A 21,287-nucleotide genomic window follows, 5' to 3' on the forward strand; every position below is an offset into this window, starting at 1 on the left:
AAAAATGTTAAAAGAAATTCAAAAGACTTTGAAATAAGATTTAAAAATTTGATTCTACAGATTTTCGAGATTTGCCAGAATCATTTTTTTGAATTTTAATCATAATAAGTTTGAAGAAATATTTCACAAATATTCTTCATCGAAAAAACAGAAGCTAAAATGAAGAATTAAATTTAAATTTATTTATTACTCTTTTCATTAAAAAAAATAAATTTACTTGAACATTGATTTAAATTGTCAGGAAGGAATTTAAAAAGTAAAAAGGTATATGTGTTTAAAAATCATTTTTAAGGTTGTATTTTTTCTCTAAAATTGTCTTTCTGAAAGTTATAAGAAGCAAAGTAAAAAAATAAATCAATTTATTTAAACAAGTGAAGACCAAGTCTTTAAAATATTTTCTTGGATTTTCAAATTCTATTTGAGTTTTGTCTCTCTTAGAATTAAAAATGTCGAGCAAAGCGAGACCAGCTTGCTAGTAAATAAATAAAATTTAAAAAATAGAGGCAGCTCACTGGTAAGTGCTGCTATTTGAGCTATTTTTAGAACAGGCCAGCTGTGAGGATGAAAAAGACAGTATTCCATTTTCAAATAAGACTGTAATAACTAAATGTGGAAAAAGTGAAACGCTGTGAATACTTTTTGGATGCGCTGTAAATGCTGTCTCTTTACTAGGTCAGCATTGCAAAAAAAAAAAAAGATGTTCTTAATTGTCTTCCATCCATCCATCCATCTTCTTCCGCTTATCCGAGGTCGGGTCGCGGGGGCAGCAGCTTAAGCAGGGAAGTCCAGACTTCCCTCTCCCCAGCCACTTCGTCCAGCTCTTCCTGTGGGACCCCGAGGCGTTCCCAGGCCAGCCGGGAGACATAGTCTTCCCAACGTGTCCTGGGTCTTCCCCGCGGCCTCCTACCGGTGGGACGTGCCCTAAACACCTCCCTAGGGAGGCGTTCGGGTGGCATCCTGACCAGATGCCCGAACCACCTCATCTGGCTCCTCTCGATGTGGAGGAGCAGCGGCTTTACTTTGAGCTCCTCCCGGATGGCAGAGCTTCTCACCCTATCTCTAAGGGAGAGCCCCGCCACCCGGCGGAGGAAACTCATTTCGGCCGCTTGTACCCGTGATCTTGTCCTTTCGGTCATAACCCAAAGCTCATGACCATAGGTGAGGATGGGAACGTAGATCGACCGGTAAATTGAGAGCTTTGCCTTCCGGCTCAGCTCCTTCTTCACCACAACGGATCGATACAGCGTCCGCATTACTGAAGACGCCGCACCGATCCGCCTGTCGATCTCACGATCCACTCTTCCCCCACTCGTGAACAAGACTCCGAGGTACTTGAACTCCTCCACTTGGGGCAAGATCTCCTCCCCAACCCGGAGATGGCACTCCACCCTTTTCCGGGCGAGAACCATGGACTCGGACTTGGAGGTGCTGATTCTCAACCCAGTCGCTTCACACTCAGCTGCGAACCGATCCAGTGAGAGCTGAAGATCCTGGCCAGATGAAGCCATCAGGACCACATCATCTGCAAAAAGCAGAGACCTAATCCTGCAGCCACCAAACCAGATCCCCTCAACGCCTTGACTGCGCCTAGAAATTCTGTCCATAAAAGTTATGAACAGAATCGGTGACAAAGGGCAGCCTTGGCGGAGTCCAACCCTCACTGGAAACGTGTCCGACTTACTACCGGCAATGCGGTCCAAGCTCTGGCACTGATCATACAGGGAGCGGACTGCCACAATCAGACAGTCCGATACCCCGTACTCTCTGAGCACTCCCCACAGGACTTCCCGAGGGACACGGTCGAATGCCTTCTCCAAGTCCACAAAACACATGTAGACTGGTTGGGCAAACTCCCATGCACCCTCAAGGACCCTGCCGAGAGTATAGAGCTAAATCCCATGAAATCGTATACGTCTAGTCCAGGGGTCAACCTTTTTGAAACCAAGAGCTACTTCTTGGGTACTGATTAATGCAAAGGGCTACCAGTTTGATACACACTTACATAAATTGCCAGAAATAGCCAATTTTCTCAATTTAACTTTAAGTCTATGTTATTATTAATAATTAATGATATTTATCTTTGTGGAAACACTGATCATCTTAATGATTTATCACAATAAATATATATAGAAACAGATAAATATCAATATGCAACACTTTATTTTTATATTTTCTCTAAGTGCACATTTTTCAAATTGAACATTTTCAAATGATCACTTCTAAGACAGTCTTGTGAATTCACAATATCTCATTTTAACTAGCTAGTCACTAACATTTTTATAAAAGAGGAGAAAACACGAAAAAAATGAAAATTTAATTTTGAAACATAGTTTATCTTAAATTTCGACTCTTTAAAATTCAAAATTCAACCGAAAAAAAGGAGAGAAAAACTAGCTAATTCGAATCTTTTTGAAAAAATTCAAAAAATAATTTATGGAACATCATTAGTAATTTTTCCTGATTAAGATTAATTTTGGAATTTTGATGACATGTTTTAAATAGGTTAAAATCCAATCTGCACTTTGTTAGAATATATAACAAATTGGACCAAGCTTTATTTCTAACAAAGACAAATCATTATTTCTTCTAGATTTTCCAGAACAAAAATGTTAAAAGAAATTCAAAAGACTTTGAAATAAGATTTAAAAATTTGATTCTACAGATTTTCGAGATTTGCCAGAATCATTTTTTTGAATTTTAATCATAATAAGTTTGAAGAAATATTTCACAAATATTCTTCATCGAAAAAACAGAAGCTAAAATGAAGAATTAAATTTAAATTTATTTATTACTCTTTTCATTAAAAAAAATAAATTTACTTGAACATTGATTTAAATTGTCAGGAAGGAATTTAAAAAGTAAAAAGGTATATGTGTTTAAAAATCATTTTTAAGGTTGTATTTTTTCTCTAAAATTGTCTTTCTGAAAGTTATAAGAAGCAAAGTAAAAAAATAAATCAATTTATTTAAACAAGTGAAGACCAAGTCTTTAAAATATTTTCTTGGATTTTCAAATTCTATTTGAGTTTTGTCTCTCTTAGAATTAAAAATGTCGAGCAAAGCGAGACCAGCTTGCTAGTAAATAAATAAAATTTAAAAAATAGAGGCAGCTCACTGGTAAGTGCTGCTATTTGAGCTATTTTTAGAACAGGCCAGCTGTGAGGATGAAAAAGACAGTATTCCATTTTCAAATAAGACTGTAATAACTAAATGTGGAAAAAGTGAAACGCTGTGAATACTTTTTGGATGCGCTGTAAATGCTGTCTCTTTACTAGGTCAGCATTGCAAAAAAAAAAAAAGATGTTCTTAATTGTCTTCCATCCATCCATCCATCTTCTTCCGCTTATCCGAGGTCGGGTCGCGGGGGCAGCAGCTTAAGCAGGGAAGTCCAGACTTCCCTCTCCCCAGCCACTTCGTCCAGCTCTTCCTGTGGGACCCCGAGGCGTTCCCAGGCCAGCCGGGAGACATAGTCTTCCCAACGTGTCCTGGGTCTTCCCCGCGGCCTCCTACCGGTGGGACGTGCCCTAAACACCTCCCTAGGGAGGCGTTCGGGTGGCATCCTGACCAGATGCCCGAACCACCTCATCTGGCTCCTCTCGATGTGGAGGAGCAGCGGCTTTACTTTGAGCTCCTCCCGGATGGCAGAGCTTCTCACCCTATCTCTAAGGGAGAGCCCCGCCACCCGGCGGAGGAAACTCATTTCGGCCGCTTGTACCCGTGATCTTGTCCTTTCGGTCATAACCCAAAGCTCATGACCATAGGTGAGGATGGGAACGTAGATCGACCGGTAAATTGAGAGCTTTGCCTTCCGGCTCAGCTCCTTCTTCACCACAACGGATCGATACAGCGTCCGCATTACTGAAGACGCCGCACCGATCCGCCTGTCGATCTCACGATCCACTCTTCCCCCACTCGTGAACAAGACTCCGAGGTACTTGAACTCCTCCACTTGGGGCAAGATCTCCTCCCCAACCCGGAGATGGCACTCCACCCTTTTCCGGGCGAGAACCATGGACTCGGACTTGGAGGTGCTGATTCTCAACCCAGTCGCTTCACACTCAGCTGCGAACCGATCCAGTGAGAGCTGAAGATCCTGGCCAGATGAAGCCATCAGGACCACATCATCTGCAAAAAGCAGAGACCTAATCCTGCAGCCACCAAACCAGATCCCCTCAACGCCTTGACTGCGCCTAGAAATTCTGTCCATAAAAGTTATGAACAGAATCGGTGACAAAGGGCAGCCTTGGCGGAGTCCAACCCTCACTGGAAACGTGTCCGACTTACTACCGGCAATGCGGTCCAAGCTCTGGCACTGATCATACAGGGAGCGGACTGCCACAATCAGACAGTCCGATACCCCGTACTCTCTGAGCACTCCCCACAGGACTTCCCGAGGGACACGGTCGAATGCCTTCTCCAAGTCCACAAAACACATGTAGACTGGTTGGGCAAACTCCCATGCACCCTCAAGGACCCTGCCGAGAGTATAGAGCTGGTCCACAGTTCCACGACCAGGACGAAAACCACACTGTTCCTCCTGAATCCGAGGTTCGACTATCCGGCGTAGCCTCCTCTCCAGTACACCTGAATAGACCTTACCGGGAAGGCTGAGGAGTGTGATCCCACGATAGTTAGAACACACCCTCCGGTTCCCCTTCTTAAAGAGAGGAACCACCACCCCGGTCTGCCAATCCAGAGGTACCGCCCCCGATGTCCACGCGATGCTGCAGAGTCTTGTCAACCAAGACAGCCCCACAGCATCCAGAGCCTTAAGGAACTCCGGGCGGATCTCATCTACCCCCGGGGCCTTGCCACCGAGTAGCTTTTTAACTACCTCAGCAACCTCAGCCCCAGAAATAGGAGAGCCCACCACAGACTCCCCAGGCACTGCTTCCTCATAGGAAGACGTGTTGGTGGGATTGAGGAGGTCTTCGAAGTATTCCCTCCACCGATCCACAACATCCGCAGTCGAGGTCAGCAGAACACCATCCTCACCATACACGGTGTTGATAGTGCACTGCTTCCCCTTCCTGAGGCGGCGGATGGTGGACCAGAATTGCTTCGAAGCCGTCCGGAAGTCGTTTTCCATGGCCTCACCGAAGTCCTCCCATGTCCGAGTTTTTGCCTCTGCGACCGCTGAAGCCGCACACCGCTTGGCCTGTCGGTACTTGTCCGCTGCCTCAGGAGTCCTATGAGCCAAAAGAACCCGATAGGACTCCTTCTTCAGCTTGACGGCATCCCTCACCGCCGGTGTCCACCAACGGGTTCTAGGATTACCGCCACGACAAGCACCAACTACCTTGCAGCCACAGCTCCAATCAGCCGCCTCGACAATAGAGGCGCGGAACATGGTCCATTCGGACTCAATGTCCAGCACCTCCCTCCGGACATGTTCAAAGTTCTTCCGGAGGTGGGAATTGAAACTCTCTCTGACAGGAGACTCTGCCAGACGTTCCCAGCAAACCCTCACAATGCGTTTGGGCCTGCCAGGTCTGTCCGGCATCCTCCCCCACCATCGCAGCCAACTCACCACCAGGTGGTGATCGGTAGAAAGCTCCGCCCCTCTCTTCACCCGAGTGTCCAAAATATGAGGCCGCAAATCCGATGACACAACTACAAAGTCGATCATGGAACTGCGGCCTAGGGTGTCCTGGTGCCAAGTGCACATATGGACACCCTTATGTTTGAACATGGTGTTTGTTATTGACAATCTGTGACGAGCACAAAAGTCCAATAACAAAACACCACTCGGATTCAGATCCGGGCGGCCATTCTTCCCAATCACGCCTCTCCAGGTTTCACTGTCGCTGCCAACATGAGCATTGAAGTCTCCCAGTAGAACGAGGGAATCACCCGGGGGCGCACTCTCAAGTACTCCCTCGAGTGAATCCAAAAAGGGTGGGTACTCTGAGCTGCGGTTTGGCGCATAAGCGCAAACCACAGTCAGGACCCGTTCCCCCACCCGAAGGCGGAGGGAAGCTACCCTCTCGTCCACCGGGTTGAACTCCAATGTGCAGGCTCTGAGTTGGGGGGAAACAAGAATTGCCACCCCAGCCCGTCGCCTCTCACTGCCGGCAACGCCAGAGTGGAAGAGAGTCCAGCCCCTCTCGAGAGAACTGGTTCCAGAGCCCTTGCTGTGCGTCGAAGTGAGTCCGACTATATCTAGCCGGAACTTCTCCACCTCGCGCACTAGCTCAGGCTCCTTCCCCCCCAGCGAGGTGACGTTCCACGTCCCAAGAGCTAGCTTCTGTAGCCGAGGATCGGACCGCCAAGTGCCCTGCCTTCGGCTGCCGCCCAGCTCACATCGCACCCGACCTCTATGACCCCTGCTATGGGTGGTGAGCCCATTGGAGGGGGGACCCACGTTGCCTCTTCGGGCTGTGCCCGGCCGGGCCCCATGGGGGCAGGCCCGGCCACCAGGCGCTCGCCATCGTGCCCCACCTCCGGGCCTGGCTCCAGAGGGGGGCCCCGGTGACCCGCGTCCGGGCGAGGGAAATCTGGGTTCCTTGTCAGTGTTCCTCATAGAGATCTTCGACAACAACTCTGTTCACTCCCAAAATGTACGGTAATGTGCAAATGTGCAATCACAAACATAGTAAAATTCAAAATAGTGCAGAGCAATAGCAACATAATGTTGCTCGAACATTAATGTCACAACACACAAAATAAACATAACGCTCACTTTCTGAAGTTATTCTTCATTCATAAATCCCTCGAATTCTTCTCCTTCGGTGTCCGAATTAAAAAGTTGGGCGAATACGGGATCCAAAATGGCCGGCTCCGTCTCGTTCTGTGAATCCTGCCTTCCGGAAAGCTCGGACCACAGTTGTGACCGAAATATCCGCCCAGGCATTTACGATCCACTGGCAGATGTTGGCGTATGTCGTCCGGCGCTGTCTCCCTGTCTTAGTGAAGGTGTGTTCGCCTTCGGTCATCCATTGTTCCCACGCCGTTCGCAGTCGTGCTTTAAATGCCCTGTTGACACCAATATCGAGCGGTTGGAGTTCTTTGGTTAATCCACCCGGAATGACGGCGAGTGTTGTATTTGTGTGCTTCACTTGTTTTTTGACACCATCTGTGATGTAAGTTTATATTCTGCGTTATACGCGTGTCGCTTAGTAGGAGCCATTTTGTGGTCTTTACAGATGTAAACACACAAATGAAATGAAACGTAATATCCGCGCGCTTCTTCTTCTTCTACGGGGGCGGGTGCTTACCTTGGTGGTTGCTTACAGTAGAAGAAGAAGCGCTTCCTCTTCTATGGGGGCGGGTGCTTACCTTGGCGGTTGCTTACCATAGAAGAAGAAGCGCTTCCTCTTCTACGGGGAAAAAAGATGGCGGCTGTTTACCGTAGTTGCGAGACCGAAACTTTATGAAAATAAATATTTATATTAATCCATATATAAGGCGCACCGGGTTATAAGCCGCACTGTCAGCTTTTGTGAAAATTTGTGGTTTTTAGGTGCGGCTTATAGTGCGGAAAATACGGTATACTATAGGAAAGCAGGATGCTGGTGTGTTGCTGAATGTTTATTTACCCAGAAGGCTTAGTGCTTTAGACAGGAACAGGAAGTAGGTCTGAGATTTCTTAATTTTGTATTTTGAATAAATGTGCGAAATAATTCTAAAAAATAAACAAATAAATATATAAAAAATATATACATATATATATATATATATATATAATGTATGTATGTATGGGTATATATACAGGTAAAAGCCAGTAAATTAGAATATTTTGAAAAACTTGATTTATTTCAGTAATTGCATTCAAAAGGTGTAACTTGTACATTATATTTATTCATTGCACACAGACTGATGCATTCAAATGTTTATTTCATTTAATTTTGATGATTTGAAGTGGCAACAAATGAAAATCCAAAATTCCGTGTGTCACAAAATTAGAATATTACTTAAGGCTAATACAAAAAAGGGATTTTTAGAAATGTTGGCCAACTGAAAAGTATGAAAATGAAAAATATGAGCATGTACAATACTCAATACTTGGTTGGAGCTCCTTTTGCCTCAATTACTGCGTTAATGCGGCGTGGCATGGAGTCGATGAGTTTCTGGCACTGCTCAGGTGTTATGAGAGCCCAGGTTGCTCTGATAGTGGCCTTCAACTCTTCTGCGTTTTTGGGTCTGGCATTCTGCATCTTCCTTTTCACAATACCCCACAGATTTTCTATGGGGCTAAGGTCAGGGGAGTTGGCGGGCCAATTTAGAACAGAAATACCATGGTCCGTAAACCAGGCACGGGTAGATTTTGCGCTGTGTGCAGGCGCCAAGTCCTGTTGGAACTTGAAATCTCCATCTCCATAGAGCAGGTCAGCAGCAGGAAGCATGAAGTGCTCTAAAACTTGCTGGTAGACGGCTGCGTTGACCCTGGATCTCAGGAAACAGAGTGGACCGACACCAGCAGATGACATGGCACCCCAAACCATCACCCAACCATGCAAATTTTGCATTTCCTTTGGAAATCGAGGTCCCAGAGTCTGGAGGAAGACAGGAGAGGCACAGGATCCACGTTGCCTGAAGTCTAGTGTAAAGTTTCCACCATCAGTGATATATATGTATGTATGTGTATATATATATATATGTATATGTATATATATATGTATGTATATATATATATATATATATATATATATATATATATATATATATATATATATATATATATATATATATATATATATATATATATATGGGGCATTGTGTGTAGGATTTCGAGGACAAAATGTATGTATTCTATTTTGGAATAAGGCGGTAATATAATTAAATGTGGAAAAAGTGAAACGCTGTGAATATTTTCCGGATGCACTGCAGAGTAGAGTAATGTCTGTGGGTCGTCTGCAGCCATGCGTTTCGATAATTAAATGTCAGGTGCGCATCAGGATGGACAATGCAGAGACACGACGTCCTAGGAAACAGTCCAAGTTCTTTGCTGGAAGGCACTTTGGCGTCATTTGGGAGGAAATGCGTTGTGTGCATGGCAACACACACAAGACGCACTCTTGACCCGTTCGCCGTCCTTTGATGAGCTGCACTTGTCCGCTGTAGTCAAAAACCAAGTGCCCTGCATCCCAAATCTTCACGACCTCCCTCCCTCGCCGTGTTCATGTTGAAATGAGTATTCCGACTGCGTCCCGGCTGCAAACTTTACCATCTCCTCACCTCAGTCAAGTGTTCCCACGCGGCTCACCTCTGATGATCCGGCTGTTAGCACGGCGGTGGCTTACAGGAAATGAACAGAAGTAGCGGTGAAGCCGGAGGCCAACGCAGAAATCACTGCGGTCATCAACAATTATCAGGGAAGGATAGGAAGTCATTGATTTCGTTCCCAAGTTAGGGGCAAATATTTGCTGCAGATTGGATTTCAAAAGGCGTAAAACTGAGCCGCTCTAACCATTACATCCGTTAAGAAGGTGCACAAAAAGGACAAATAAAGAGTAGATGCTAATGCTCGCCTTGCGGCCCTGATTAAACTTTCCTACAGTAGATGTTTTGAAAGGATAACAACACATTGCAAATGATAACAATCAAAACAGACAAACTTTCCTTTTCAACTTTTGTACATTCACTTATTAAACAATCATTTAGTACTCAGTTTAATTATTTCTATCCAGTTCACTATGGCTGCTCTTAAAGGGGAACTACGTTAATGTTTGGAGTTTTGCTTATCATTCACAATCCTTATGTAAGACAAAAACACATTTGTTTTTCTTTTTTTATGCATTCCAAATCGTAAATAAAACGTTAGCAAAAGTCAGCTAACAGTGGAGCCAAAGGGAGTCGCTCTATCTATGAAGCGCTCTGAAAAACATCCAATATCCTCCATCAACATTTACATTACATTCAAAATTACATGTAATATTTTCTTATTTTGGTCATTTTACAAACCCCGTTTCCATATGAGTTGGGAAATTGTGTTAGATGTAAATATAAACGGAATACAATGATTTGCAAATCCTTTTCAACCCATATTCAATCGAATGCACTACAAACTCATAAACTTTATTATTTTTTTGCAAATAATAAATAACTTAGAATTTCATGACTGCACCACGTGCCAAAGTAGTTGGGAAAGGGTATGTTCACCACTGTGTTACATGGCCTTTCCTTTGGGAACTGAGGAGACACATTTTTTAAGATTCTCAGGTGGAATTCTTTCCCATTCTTGCTTGATGTACAGCTTAAGTTGTTCAACAGTCCGGGGGTCTCCGTTGTGGTATTTTAGGCTTCATAATGCGCCACACATTTTCAATGGGAGACAGGTCTGGACTACAGGCAGGCCAGTCTAGTACCCGCACTCTTTTACTATGAAGCCACGTTGATGTAACACGTGGCTTGGCATTGTCTTGCTGAAATAAGCAGGGGCGTCCATGGTAACGTTGCTTGGATGGCAGCATATGTTGCTCCAAAATCTGTATGTACCTTTCAGCATTAATGGCGCCTTCACAGATGTGTAAGTTACCCATGTCTTGGGCACTAATACACCCCCATACCATCACAGATGCTGGCTTTTCAACTTTGCGACTATAACAATCCGGATGGTTCTTTTCCTCTTTGGTCCAGAGGACACGACGTCCACAGTTTCCAAAAACAATTTGAAATGTGGACTCGTCAGACCACAGAACACTTTTCCACTTTGTATCAGTCCATTTTAGATGAGCTCAGGCCCAGCGAAGCTGACGGCGTTTCTGGGTGTTGTTGATAAACGGTTTTCGCCTTGCATAGGAGAGTTTTAACTTGCACTTACAGATGTAGCGACCAACAGTAGTTACTGACAGTGGGTTTCTGAAGTGTTCCTGAGCCCATGTGGTGCTATCCTTTACACACTGATGTCGCTTGTTGATGCAGTACAGCCTGAGGGATCGAAGGTCACGGGCTTAGCTGCTTACGTGCAGTGATTTCTCCAGATTCTCTGAACCCTTTGATGATATTACAGACCGTAGATGGTGAAATCCCTAAATTCCTTGCAATAGCTGGTTGAGAAAGGTTTTTCTTAAACTGTTCAACAATTTGCTCACGCATTTGTTGACAAAGTGGTGACCCTCGCCCCATCCTTGTTTGTGAATGACTGAGCATTTCATGGAATCTACTTTTATACCCAATCATGGAACCACCTGTTCTCAATTTGCCTGTTCACCTGTGGGATGTTCCAAATAAGTGTTTGATGAGCATTCCTCAACTTTATCAGTATTTATTGCCACCTTTCACAACTTCTTTGTCACGTGCTGCTGGCATCAAATTCTAAAGTTAATGATTATTTGCAAAAAAAAAAAAAGGTTTATCAGTTTGAACATCAAATATGTTGTCTTTGTAGCATATTCAACTGAATATGGGTTGAAAAGGATTTGCAAATCATTGTATTCCATTTACATTTACATCTAACACAATGTCCCAACTCATATGGAAACGGGGTTTGTAAGTATACGGCGGCTCATTAATTTCACAGACGCGTTATATTTTTAAGCCTGAATATAAGAAGGATGATCTACAAGTTTTACAAGATGTGTGGTTAAACATATCCAACTTTAGTGAAACATAAAGCATCAAGTAGCAGTATTGCTAAGTGCTGAACAAGAAATGCAAACATAATAAAACAATCACTTACTGTACACTGTCTGCTCTCACTGGGATGCAGACTGATGGGATGTTTATATCTTCTGTTAAGATGAAGAATTAATCATAATATACACAAAAGGTTTAAAAAAAAAATGCCACAAGCGATCGTCTTTTTGTGGCATTCTCACCATTTTTGAGTCTAATTTGACTGTCAAAGTTGACCAACTTCATTCTACTATTCAGCTGAAAGACATGATTTATGATTTTAAATTTATGATAAACTATCGCAAACTCAAAGCCGAAGCAGCAGATCACCGGCTCAAAAAGGCATGTAGCAGCATAAGCTAGTTAGCTTAGTTTGCATTACTATCCAGGTACGAGGCATGATTTATAATCTATAACTTTCACCAGCATCATGACTTCCTAGTTTACATGTATGTATGTATATATATATATATATATATATATATATATATATATATATATATATATATATATATGTATGTATGTATGTATGTATGTATGTATGTATATACAGCATATATTATTATTTATCTAGGGTAAGACAATTAAGAAAATGTTTTTATTTGCAATGCTGACTTAGCAAATAGACATTTACATTGCATCCAGAAAGTGTTCACAGAGCTTCACTTTTTACACATTTTGTTATGTTACAGCCCAAATCCAAACATGAATACATCCATTTTTTCCTCAAAATTCTACAGAAAATACCATAAACTGACAAGGTGAAACGTTTTTTTGTTTTTTGTTTTAAATGGCAAATGTATTAAGAATATAAAACTGAGTATTGAGCAAATGTTGTAAATACTTATGTACATGTGATTTAAAAAAAAAAAAAAATGTCATTCAGGGGTATTGTGTGTAGAATTGTGAGGGCAAAAATGTTTTTTTGTTTTTTTTCCATTTTGGAATAAGGCTGCAACATAAAATGTGGATATATATATATATATATATATATATATATATATATATATATATATATATATATATATATATATATATATATATATATATATATACCCCGAAGGGAATAAGCGGTAGAAAATGGATGGATATATATATATATGTATATATATATATATATATATATATATATATATATATATATATATGTGGATATATATATATATATATATGTGGATATATATATATATATATATATATATGTGGATATATATATATATATATATATATATGTGGATATATATATATATATATGTGGATATATATATATATATATTAGAGATGCGCGGATAGGCAATTATTTCATCCGCAACCGCATCAGAAAGTCGTCAACCATCCGCAATCCACCCGATCTAACATTTGATCAGAACCGCATCCACCCGCACCCGCCCGTTGTTATATATCTAATATAGACGATGCAAGGCATTAGTGAGGTTATAAAGCTTTTGCCTGTTAAAGAAAGGAGACTGATCCAATGCAGCACAGACATTCGCGTGCCACGCTGTCACGACCCAGACGCACACCAGTGCGCAATCATATGGGAACCGCGCTGAGCGCACCTCCAAGCGCGTCTCGCTGCCGGCGACGGCCGGGTATATGGGCCCGACGCTCCAGCGCCATCCATTTTCAGGGCTAGTTGATTCGGCAGGTGGGTTGTTACACACTCCTTAGCGGGTTCCAACTTCCATGGCCACCGTCCTAGCTGCTGTCTATATCAACCAGGGTGAGCCCCACCCCTTTCGTGAGCGCACTGCGCGTGGAGTGACCCCTGTTACGCGCCCCCGGCAACAGGGGTGGCGGGCAGGTAAGCTGCGCGGGCGGAGCGCGCGGAGTGACCCCTGTTACGAGCCCCCGGCCACGGGGGTGGCGGGCAGGTAAGTTGCTTACCTGCTGCGCGTGACGCCGGCCGCGGCGAAGGCGGACGAGGCGGGGTGTCGGTGCGGTGGCCGCTGAGCATATCTACAACTTGTCAACGACAAGGGACAATAAGGAAGCCTTCGGTGGTGTTCCTTCATATAATTATAAATATTATTATTTAGCTATAATAAATTAAAACAGTACAGGAAATTGGCAATGAAATCTGAGAACACTTTCATAAGATCATAAATTGATTCAATATTATTAAAAAGAAAAAAAAACTTCAAAACATTTGCAACTATTTATGCAACTTTCAAAAAAAAAAAAAGCTGCTGTGAATTCAAGTTGTAGGCCGAAACGATCACGAAAAAAGCTTTAGAAATCCTGGAGGAACTGGAAAGCTAAATAGCTCGGTAAAACACCGCCCCTAGTGTTTCGTCAGAGAATTGCTCATCACATTGTCAACCCAGACAAAATACTAAAAAAGGAAGATGTTTGAGATGATGGCTTTTGTGCAGAAGTATAATCCAGGATTTAAACAGAACTCAACTCCACAGTGTGTTGGGAGAACACATGTCGCCTGAGGTGATAAAATCCGGGATTATTTCCAAATCAAGGCCGGAGGGTCCCAAAAAGTGGCCAAAGATGATAGGGCATTTTGCACTCAAGTGTCAGGAAGTTAAAAAAAATGTATGTCTGGTCTTGGTCATTAGGTGAGTGCTACCTGATGGAGTGGTCGGACTGGAGCACCTGCGTCAGCATCTGCGCCAAGGAGGCTGGTGTGGACTTCGGTTCCGTTCAGGTTCGCTCGCGTGCCGTGTTGGCCCAGGAACCTGAGAACCTGCAGCTGTGTCCAGACCAGGCCTGGGAGTCTCAACCCTGCACAGGTACTGGACCATCTCACCTGGCCAGGTCAACGTCTGACTGACACTAACGTTAACACGATGAGCTAGTATTACATTTTTAGCGAGTTAACAAAGGCAGCAACTGAATCTGGACTTGTTGCTAGGCAGATTTCCCATTGTTGGGCCGCAAGCACCCCCTGGAGGGTGGCTAAAAAATAACTATTTCTCAAATGTGGTCAGTATGGGCCGCAGTGGTACTCAGTTGTAATACACTTTCCCACCACTTATGGCAGCAAGACAATATCAAACAGAAGAAATCTGCAGCTAAAGTCACAGAAGTTTCTTAAGCGCAAAAATTATGACTAAATTGGTGAAACTGTATTTTCATTTTCACTTACATATAATACAAATATTTATTATTACATTAGTTGGATTTTTTATTTTATTATTTAATTTTGTAATCAGTGTCAGGTTCAAACACCGATGACAAGAAGCAAGGAATTAAACAGAGACAGAATTCAATTTAGCTCAATTGAGGAGAAACGTGTAGACCTGTACCCTTGCACAGTGTCTCACCACGCTCTGACGAAAGATTGTACGCCTCCTCTTTTATTTGGACTTTCCCTGATTACATGGCAACAACTGTTTCTAAAGGAGGGGGGTCGTAAACAGCCATCGCCTTTGGTTACAAAACAGTTCAAAGAAAAGGTGCCTGGAGGGAGGTCAGGCCCTGCCTCCTCTCCGCTTTATAGATCTCGGGTAAAGACAAAATCTTCCTGTGGATTACAATACATCAAAGAAACCGACACCCTCATGTCGCTCCCCATCCTACACAGTGGAGTTTTACAAGCCGTTTGCTTGGTAGGATCAAAGACAGCTTTTGTCTTCTCACAGGGTGAGCTGAACTCAATGTAACACAAAGTTTTGTGATAACTTAGATACAATTATTCTGAAAATCAGTCTGAACTTGATGATAATCTCTGTGATTAACACATGCTTTTGTATCAATTGACAATGTTCATCCTGTTAAACAGTCAGTAGGATAGATATAATTATTGAATATGATGAAAATCAAGTTAAAGATTACAAATTCAGTGGTAATATGTGAGTGACTGTCTGTAGTGGAAAAGTTGGTGTCCAAAAGAATTCTGATTGGCTGTTTTAATTTAAATGATTTCTTCTTCCCCAGTTTTTACATACAAAATATATAATAAAGTCAATATTGTATACTAAAAAAAAGCAAAAACTACCTTTGGCTCTAATTTCCTTAGTTTGTAAACAAAACCAAAAAAAAAAGTATTGTGATATTAAAAAATATTGATCCAATCACTGTAGTATCGACCAAATACTGATAATGGGTATCATTGCTGTCGATATTTGTATCGACCCGCCGATCCCTGTTTACTTTAAAAACATTTTAGCTCGGAGGTCAGCCTTGCTTTTGTTTTTGTTTACAGTGTTTCATGTAGCATGTTTAGCTATTCCTTGTCCTTCAGTCCTCCAGTGATAATAATACTTTTAAGAACATTAGCCACTAGCATGCTTCATTGCGTTGTGAGGATGCCTTTGTTTGCTTATTACTGTCAAATTTGCATGTCATCAACATGCATCATCGCGACACAACTCTCTGTCAGCGTTCACAGTGAACCAGTACATTAAAATAGCCCGCACGCGCTACATTACGGCCTCCATTAAAACCAACAACCCTCCCAAGCAGAATCCATAAAAACCAACGACCTGGATCTGCACTATACTGTATAAACTTAACCAACACATTTTGTTTTCTTATGCAATTCTGTGGTGGCTGTCAATAAAAGTAGTAGAAGTAATACCATTATTATTTAAAAAGACGATGAAATAAGGTTGGAGTGATGAAGGCGATTTTTCAAGCCGCTGATGGAGAGGAGCGATAGCGAAAAACATCTTTTTATTCAATTGTTCATTTCCTGCAGCCTTCAGAGGCAAATCTTGATAGTCATCTCTGATAGAAAGTCATTAACAGGAATTAAAACACTGTGTAAGATCATTTATATTATTATATTATCACCGCAGCTGTGTCTTCACGCGGTCGGCCGTCATGGAGAGTTTGTTTTTTCCCCGCCCTCAGGAGGCGAGTGTTACGAGTACAAGTGGCTCAGCAGCGCTCGGCCTGACTCATCCCGCCCGCTGATCTGGTGTCAGCGCTCCGACGGACTCAACGTCACCGGTAAGAACATTACAGTCAATCTTGTCACGTTCAAGCAAATAAACACGCCAAGTGTTAAGTCGCTGCTTTAGAAGCTCACAGGAAACGCAAAGTTTGTGCTTATGGCAGCACTTTCTCAAGTAACAAGAAGCACATGCTCACTGGCCACAACATTAGGGACACCCCTTAGGACAGGGGTGTCAAACTCAAATACAGAGTGGGCCAAAATTTAAAACTGAACAAAGCCGCGGGCCAAGGTTGAACAAATTAACCTTTTAATAGGGACCCAAACAAGTTTTGCATTGAATATTGAACAAGCAAGGCTTATATAACTTTATAGTGACATGCAAAATCGAGTTTCAAATAATAATAATCCATCCATCCATTTTCTACCGCTTATTCCCTTTGGGGTCGCGGGGGGCGCTGGAGCCTATCTCAGCTACAATCGGGCGGAAGGCGGGGTACACCCTGGACAAGTCGCCACCTCATCGCAGGGCAAATATGGCATATCAAATACAATTTAAATAAAAATGTAATGCCTCTTTTGTATTTGCAGCCTTCTGAGGTAAATATCAACATTAACTTTTTCCACAGGCTAATAAATTAGAAAATAAATTAACAATGAATAAAACAACCATTCAGGACTTTAAACTGCTCAATTTGCAACACACTGATCTAATCTGATGTGCCCAAGCCAGATACCTGCCATCTTTTCTTGGATGCTAGTTCATTAATGTCGGGGCTCAGGCTTTGCTGTCGTCCAGCATTCTGTTTTTGTTTACTTTGCAGCCAGTTCAGTTTTAGTTTCGTTTTGCACAGCCATCCCTAAGCCTTTTATCAGCGGCACTCGCCTTTTTGTTTATTTTTGGTTTAAGCATTAGATACCTTTTTTACCTGCACACTGCCTCCCGCTGTCGTCTGCATATTGTGATCACGACAAACTATCGTCGTCATTACCGACATCTACAAAGCAATTAGCTACCTGCTGCTACCTACTGATATGGAAGAGTATTACACGGTTACCAGGGGTGTCCAATGTGCGGCCCAGGGGCCATTTGCGGCCCGCAGCTAATTGTTTACTGGCCCGCCACACATTCTGGAAATACTATTGCAAAAATAAAAATAAAACATTAAAAAAAAAGTGGAATGAGGTGAAATCTAACTAGAAAAAGTTGCAATGTTGACACAAAGCTGCCATGCAGGCTGTTTTTTTTTTCTCTTTTGTCTATCTTTATTTTTCTTTTTTTGCCATTGCTCAAAAAAACTAAACAAATCAATGTTATAATGAATTCTTGACCTATTCAAGGCTCCAATTACTTCAAATATTTCACTTTAAAATGTTTTATGATGGAAAATATTGCATATATTGTGTGGTTGCCATATAAATACATCAATGTTTTCTTTGACAAAATAGCATAAAATAAACAAAATAACAGTTCAAACGTAAAATGGACAGATGTATCTGAAGTTGATCCTGTAACTTAAGTGTTGAAAGTAAAAAAAAAAACTAATACAAATGTATCACTTTATGGATCCCAACAATATTTAGTGGGATTTCATTTATCTTTTCTCTGTGATTACTCAAAAATAATAATGAATTAAAATCAATGGTGTCCTTTATTATTGATATTTTAGGGCTCTAATTACTAAATACTGCATATTTCAGTTTTACTATGCAAAAAAAAAAAAAAGTGGTCTTTACTTTATATAGAGATTTACTGGAAGCGTTAAATAAAAAATAATAATAATTTGACTTATTTTTAACATTTTAATGACTGAGACCCTTTATGGCCCCTGGGAGCCCTAAAGTAAAAAAAAACAAAAAAAAAACATATTTTGTTTTGGTTTGAAAATTAAAAATATCAAAATGGCACCCGCATGCTTTAATGTTTCCGTGTGCGGCCCTCAGTGGAAAACGTTTGGACACCCCTGCTCTAGACCGGTGTTTTTCAACCTTTTTTGAGCCAAGGCACATTTTCTGCGTTGAAAAAATGCGGAGGCACACCACCAGCAGAAATCACAAAAAAACGAAACTCAGTTGACAGTAAAAAGTCGTTGTCACAATTGTTGGATATGACTTTAAACCATAACCAAGCATGCATCAATATAGCTCTTGTCTCAAAGTAAGTGTACTGTCACCACCTGTCACATCACCCCCTGACTTATTTGGACTTTGTTGCTGTTTTCCTGTGTGTAGTGTTTTAGTTCTTGTTTTGCGCTCCTATTTTGGGGGCCTTTTTCTCTTTTTTTGGTATTTTCCTGTAGCAGTTTCATGTCTTCCTTTGAGCGATATTTCCCGCATCTACTTTGTTTTAGCAATCAAGAATATTTCAGTTGTTTTGATCCTTCTTTGTGGGGACATTGTTGATTGTCATGTCAAGTTCGGATGTACATTGTGGACGCCGTCTTTGCTCCACAGTAAGTCTTTGCTGTCGTCCAGCATTCTGTTTTTTGTTTACTTTGTAGCCAGTTCTGTTTTAGTTTCGTTCTGCATAGCCTTCCCTAAGCTTCAATGCCTTTTCTTAGTGGCACTCACCTTTTGTTTATTTTTGGTTTAAGCATTAGACACCTTTTTACCTGCCCACTGCCTCCCGCTGTTTCCCACATCTACAAAGCAATTAGCTACCTGCTGCCACCTACTGATATGGAAGAGTATTACACGGTTACTCCGCCGAGCTCTAGACAGCACCGACACTCAACAACAACACATAATGTGCAGACTATAATTACTGGTTTGCAAAAAATATTTTAACCCAAATAGGTGAAATTAGATAATCTCCCACGGCACACCAGACTGTATCTCACGGCACACTAGTGTGCCGCGGCACAGTGGTTGAAAAACACTGCTCTAGACAGTACAGACACTCAACAACGGCACATTATTTGCGGATTATAATTACTGGTTTGCAAAACTATTTTTAACCCAGTTAGGTGAAATCACATAATCTCCCACGGCACACCAGACTGTATTTCACGGCACACTAGTGTGCCACGGCACAGTGGTTAAAAAACACTGCTCTAGGTCACGTGATTGCAACCCGCCTATTGGAATGTGTTTTTCTGACCTGCAGGGGGCTGCCCTCCCGTCACCCCCTTGGCGGACATCGGCGCCTGCGACCCGCCTTGTGTCCCGCCGACGTCCTTCTGCAGCGAGGTCAGTCCACAGGAAGTCGACTAAAATACTGTTCATAGACGATCAGCACTTGAATGGCACTCGCATGCAATTGTGGCTGAGTCCTGATCCTCTGCTGCCCCCTGCAGGCGGGAGTGTGTGTGTGCGAGGAAGGCTTCACAGAAGTGCTGTCCCCCAGTGGGCTGCTGGCCCAGTGTGCCCCCATCCCCGTCCTGGAGATCCCCACAGCGGGGGACAAGAAAGGGGACGTGAAGACCAGTCGTGCCATTAACCCCACGCTGCCCGCCACCACCAAGCCCGGACGCACGGGCCGGACCTGGTACCTGCAGCCCTACGGACCAGGTTAGGACCACAAGCAGAGTTTCAGCTTGGTTTCATCTGCCTTAAAAAGCACCGAGTGTCCACCATGTGGTTTTTTTGTTGTTGTTGCATCTTTTCTTTATTTGCTTTGAGAACTAATCCGCTTAAACGTGCTCAGTGCAGGCACTCGTTGTCCTGCTGTCATTTGAAAAAATTAGAACATTTTTGTAAGACTCCTGACTGCTTAAACTAGTATTTTATTCATCTACAACAAAAAGAATCTTGCCAAATCAAGTAAAAAGTGGACATAAATAGGGATGTCCGATAATGGCTTTTTGCCGATATTCCGATATTGTCCAACTCTTTAATTACCGATACCGATATCAACCGATATATACAGTCGTGGAATTAACACATTATTATGCCTAATTTGGACAACCAGGTATGGTGAAGATAAAGTACTTTAAAAAAAAATTCATAAAATAAAATAAGAGAAATAAATTAAAAACATTTTCTTGAATAAAAAAGAAAGTAAAACAATGTAAAAACAGTTACATAGAAACTAGTAATTAATGAAAACTAGTCAAACTAACTGTTAAAGGTTAGTACTATTAGTGGACCAATCATGTGTGCTTACGGACTGTATCCCTTGCAGACTGTATTGATATATATTGATATACAATGTAGGAAGCAGAATATTAATAACAGAAAGAAACAACTGCACTAATTGTATGTGTATCTTGTGTGTTTTATGTTGATTTAATAAAAATAAAAAAATAAAAATAAAAAAAACGATACTGATAATAAAAAAAACGATACCGATAATTTCCGATATTACATTTTAACGCATTTATCGGCCGTTAATATCGGCAGGCCGATATTATCGGACATCTCTAGACATAAATGAAGTGTACATTTCATCTGGCTGACATGCACAGTGCAGTCACGTGACCTTTGTTTCTTCCAAGACTTCTATAAAAAGTCTTGGTGAAGACGCTTTGACAAAGTCCAACATGTGCAGAGCTGGCGGCGTCTAATCCCTGGAGTGACACTAAGACACGGAGAGGAAAGTGCAACTTTAATCCTTGACAGCACCCTATTACCTCCACCAGGGAGTTTGCATTAGTGTGTGTTTGCACTTTTTGATTTGCACGCAACTTCCTGTTTGTCTTCAAAAGACGTTCATGCCAGATTTGAACCACTATTCCCACATTAATTATGTCTCATTTTTACATCCTGAGCCTTTATAATCAATAATATGTCAAAAACGTCGATCTGAATCATATTCGTTCATACAAAATTGACCTTCTGTGAGTTACAAGTTTTTGTGTCATGTCCAGTCTAATCCACGTCTGGTCCATGTTGCACACTTGGCAACAATGTAAATATAACATGTTACATCTTTTTAACAT

At 42.0% G+C, this 21,287-nt stretch overlaps 1 protein-coding gene across 1 annotated transcript in view; it reads left to right on the forward strand.

Moving 5' to 3' along the window:
* thsd7ab (thrombospondin, type I, domain containing 7Ab) overlaps nt 1-21,287 on the forward strand; it is a 671,822-nt gene that overhangs the window by 644,850 nt on the left and 5,685 nt on the right. The window contains exons 24-27 of the mRNA XM_061956418.2: nt 14,126-14,299; nt 16,365-16,463; nt 19,514-19,596; nt 19,704-19,917. Of these exons, the coding sequence (XP_061812402.2) occupies nt 14,126-14,299; nt 16,365-16,463; nt 19,514-19,596; nt 19,704-19,917 (570 nt within the window). The remainder of the gene's footprint in view (nt 1-14,125; nt 14,300-16,364; nt 16,464-19,513; nt 19,597-19,703; nt 19,918-21,287) is intronic.

This window comes from Nerophis lumbriciformis, linkage group LG04 (assembly GCF_033978685.3).
Source record: "Nerophis lumbriciformis linkage group LG04, RoL_Nlum_v2.1, whole genome shotgun sequence".
NCBI classification, from domain to species: Eukaryota; Metazoa; Chordata; class Actinopteri; order Syngnathiformes; family Syngnathidae; genus Nerophis; species Nerophis lumbriciformis.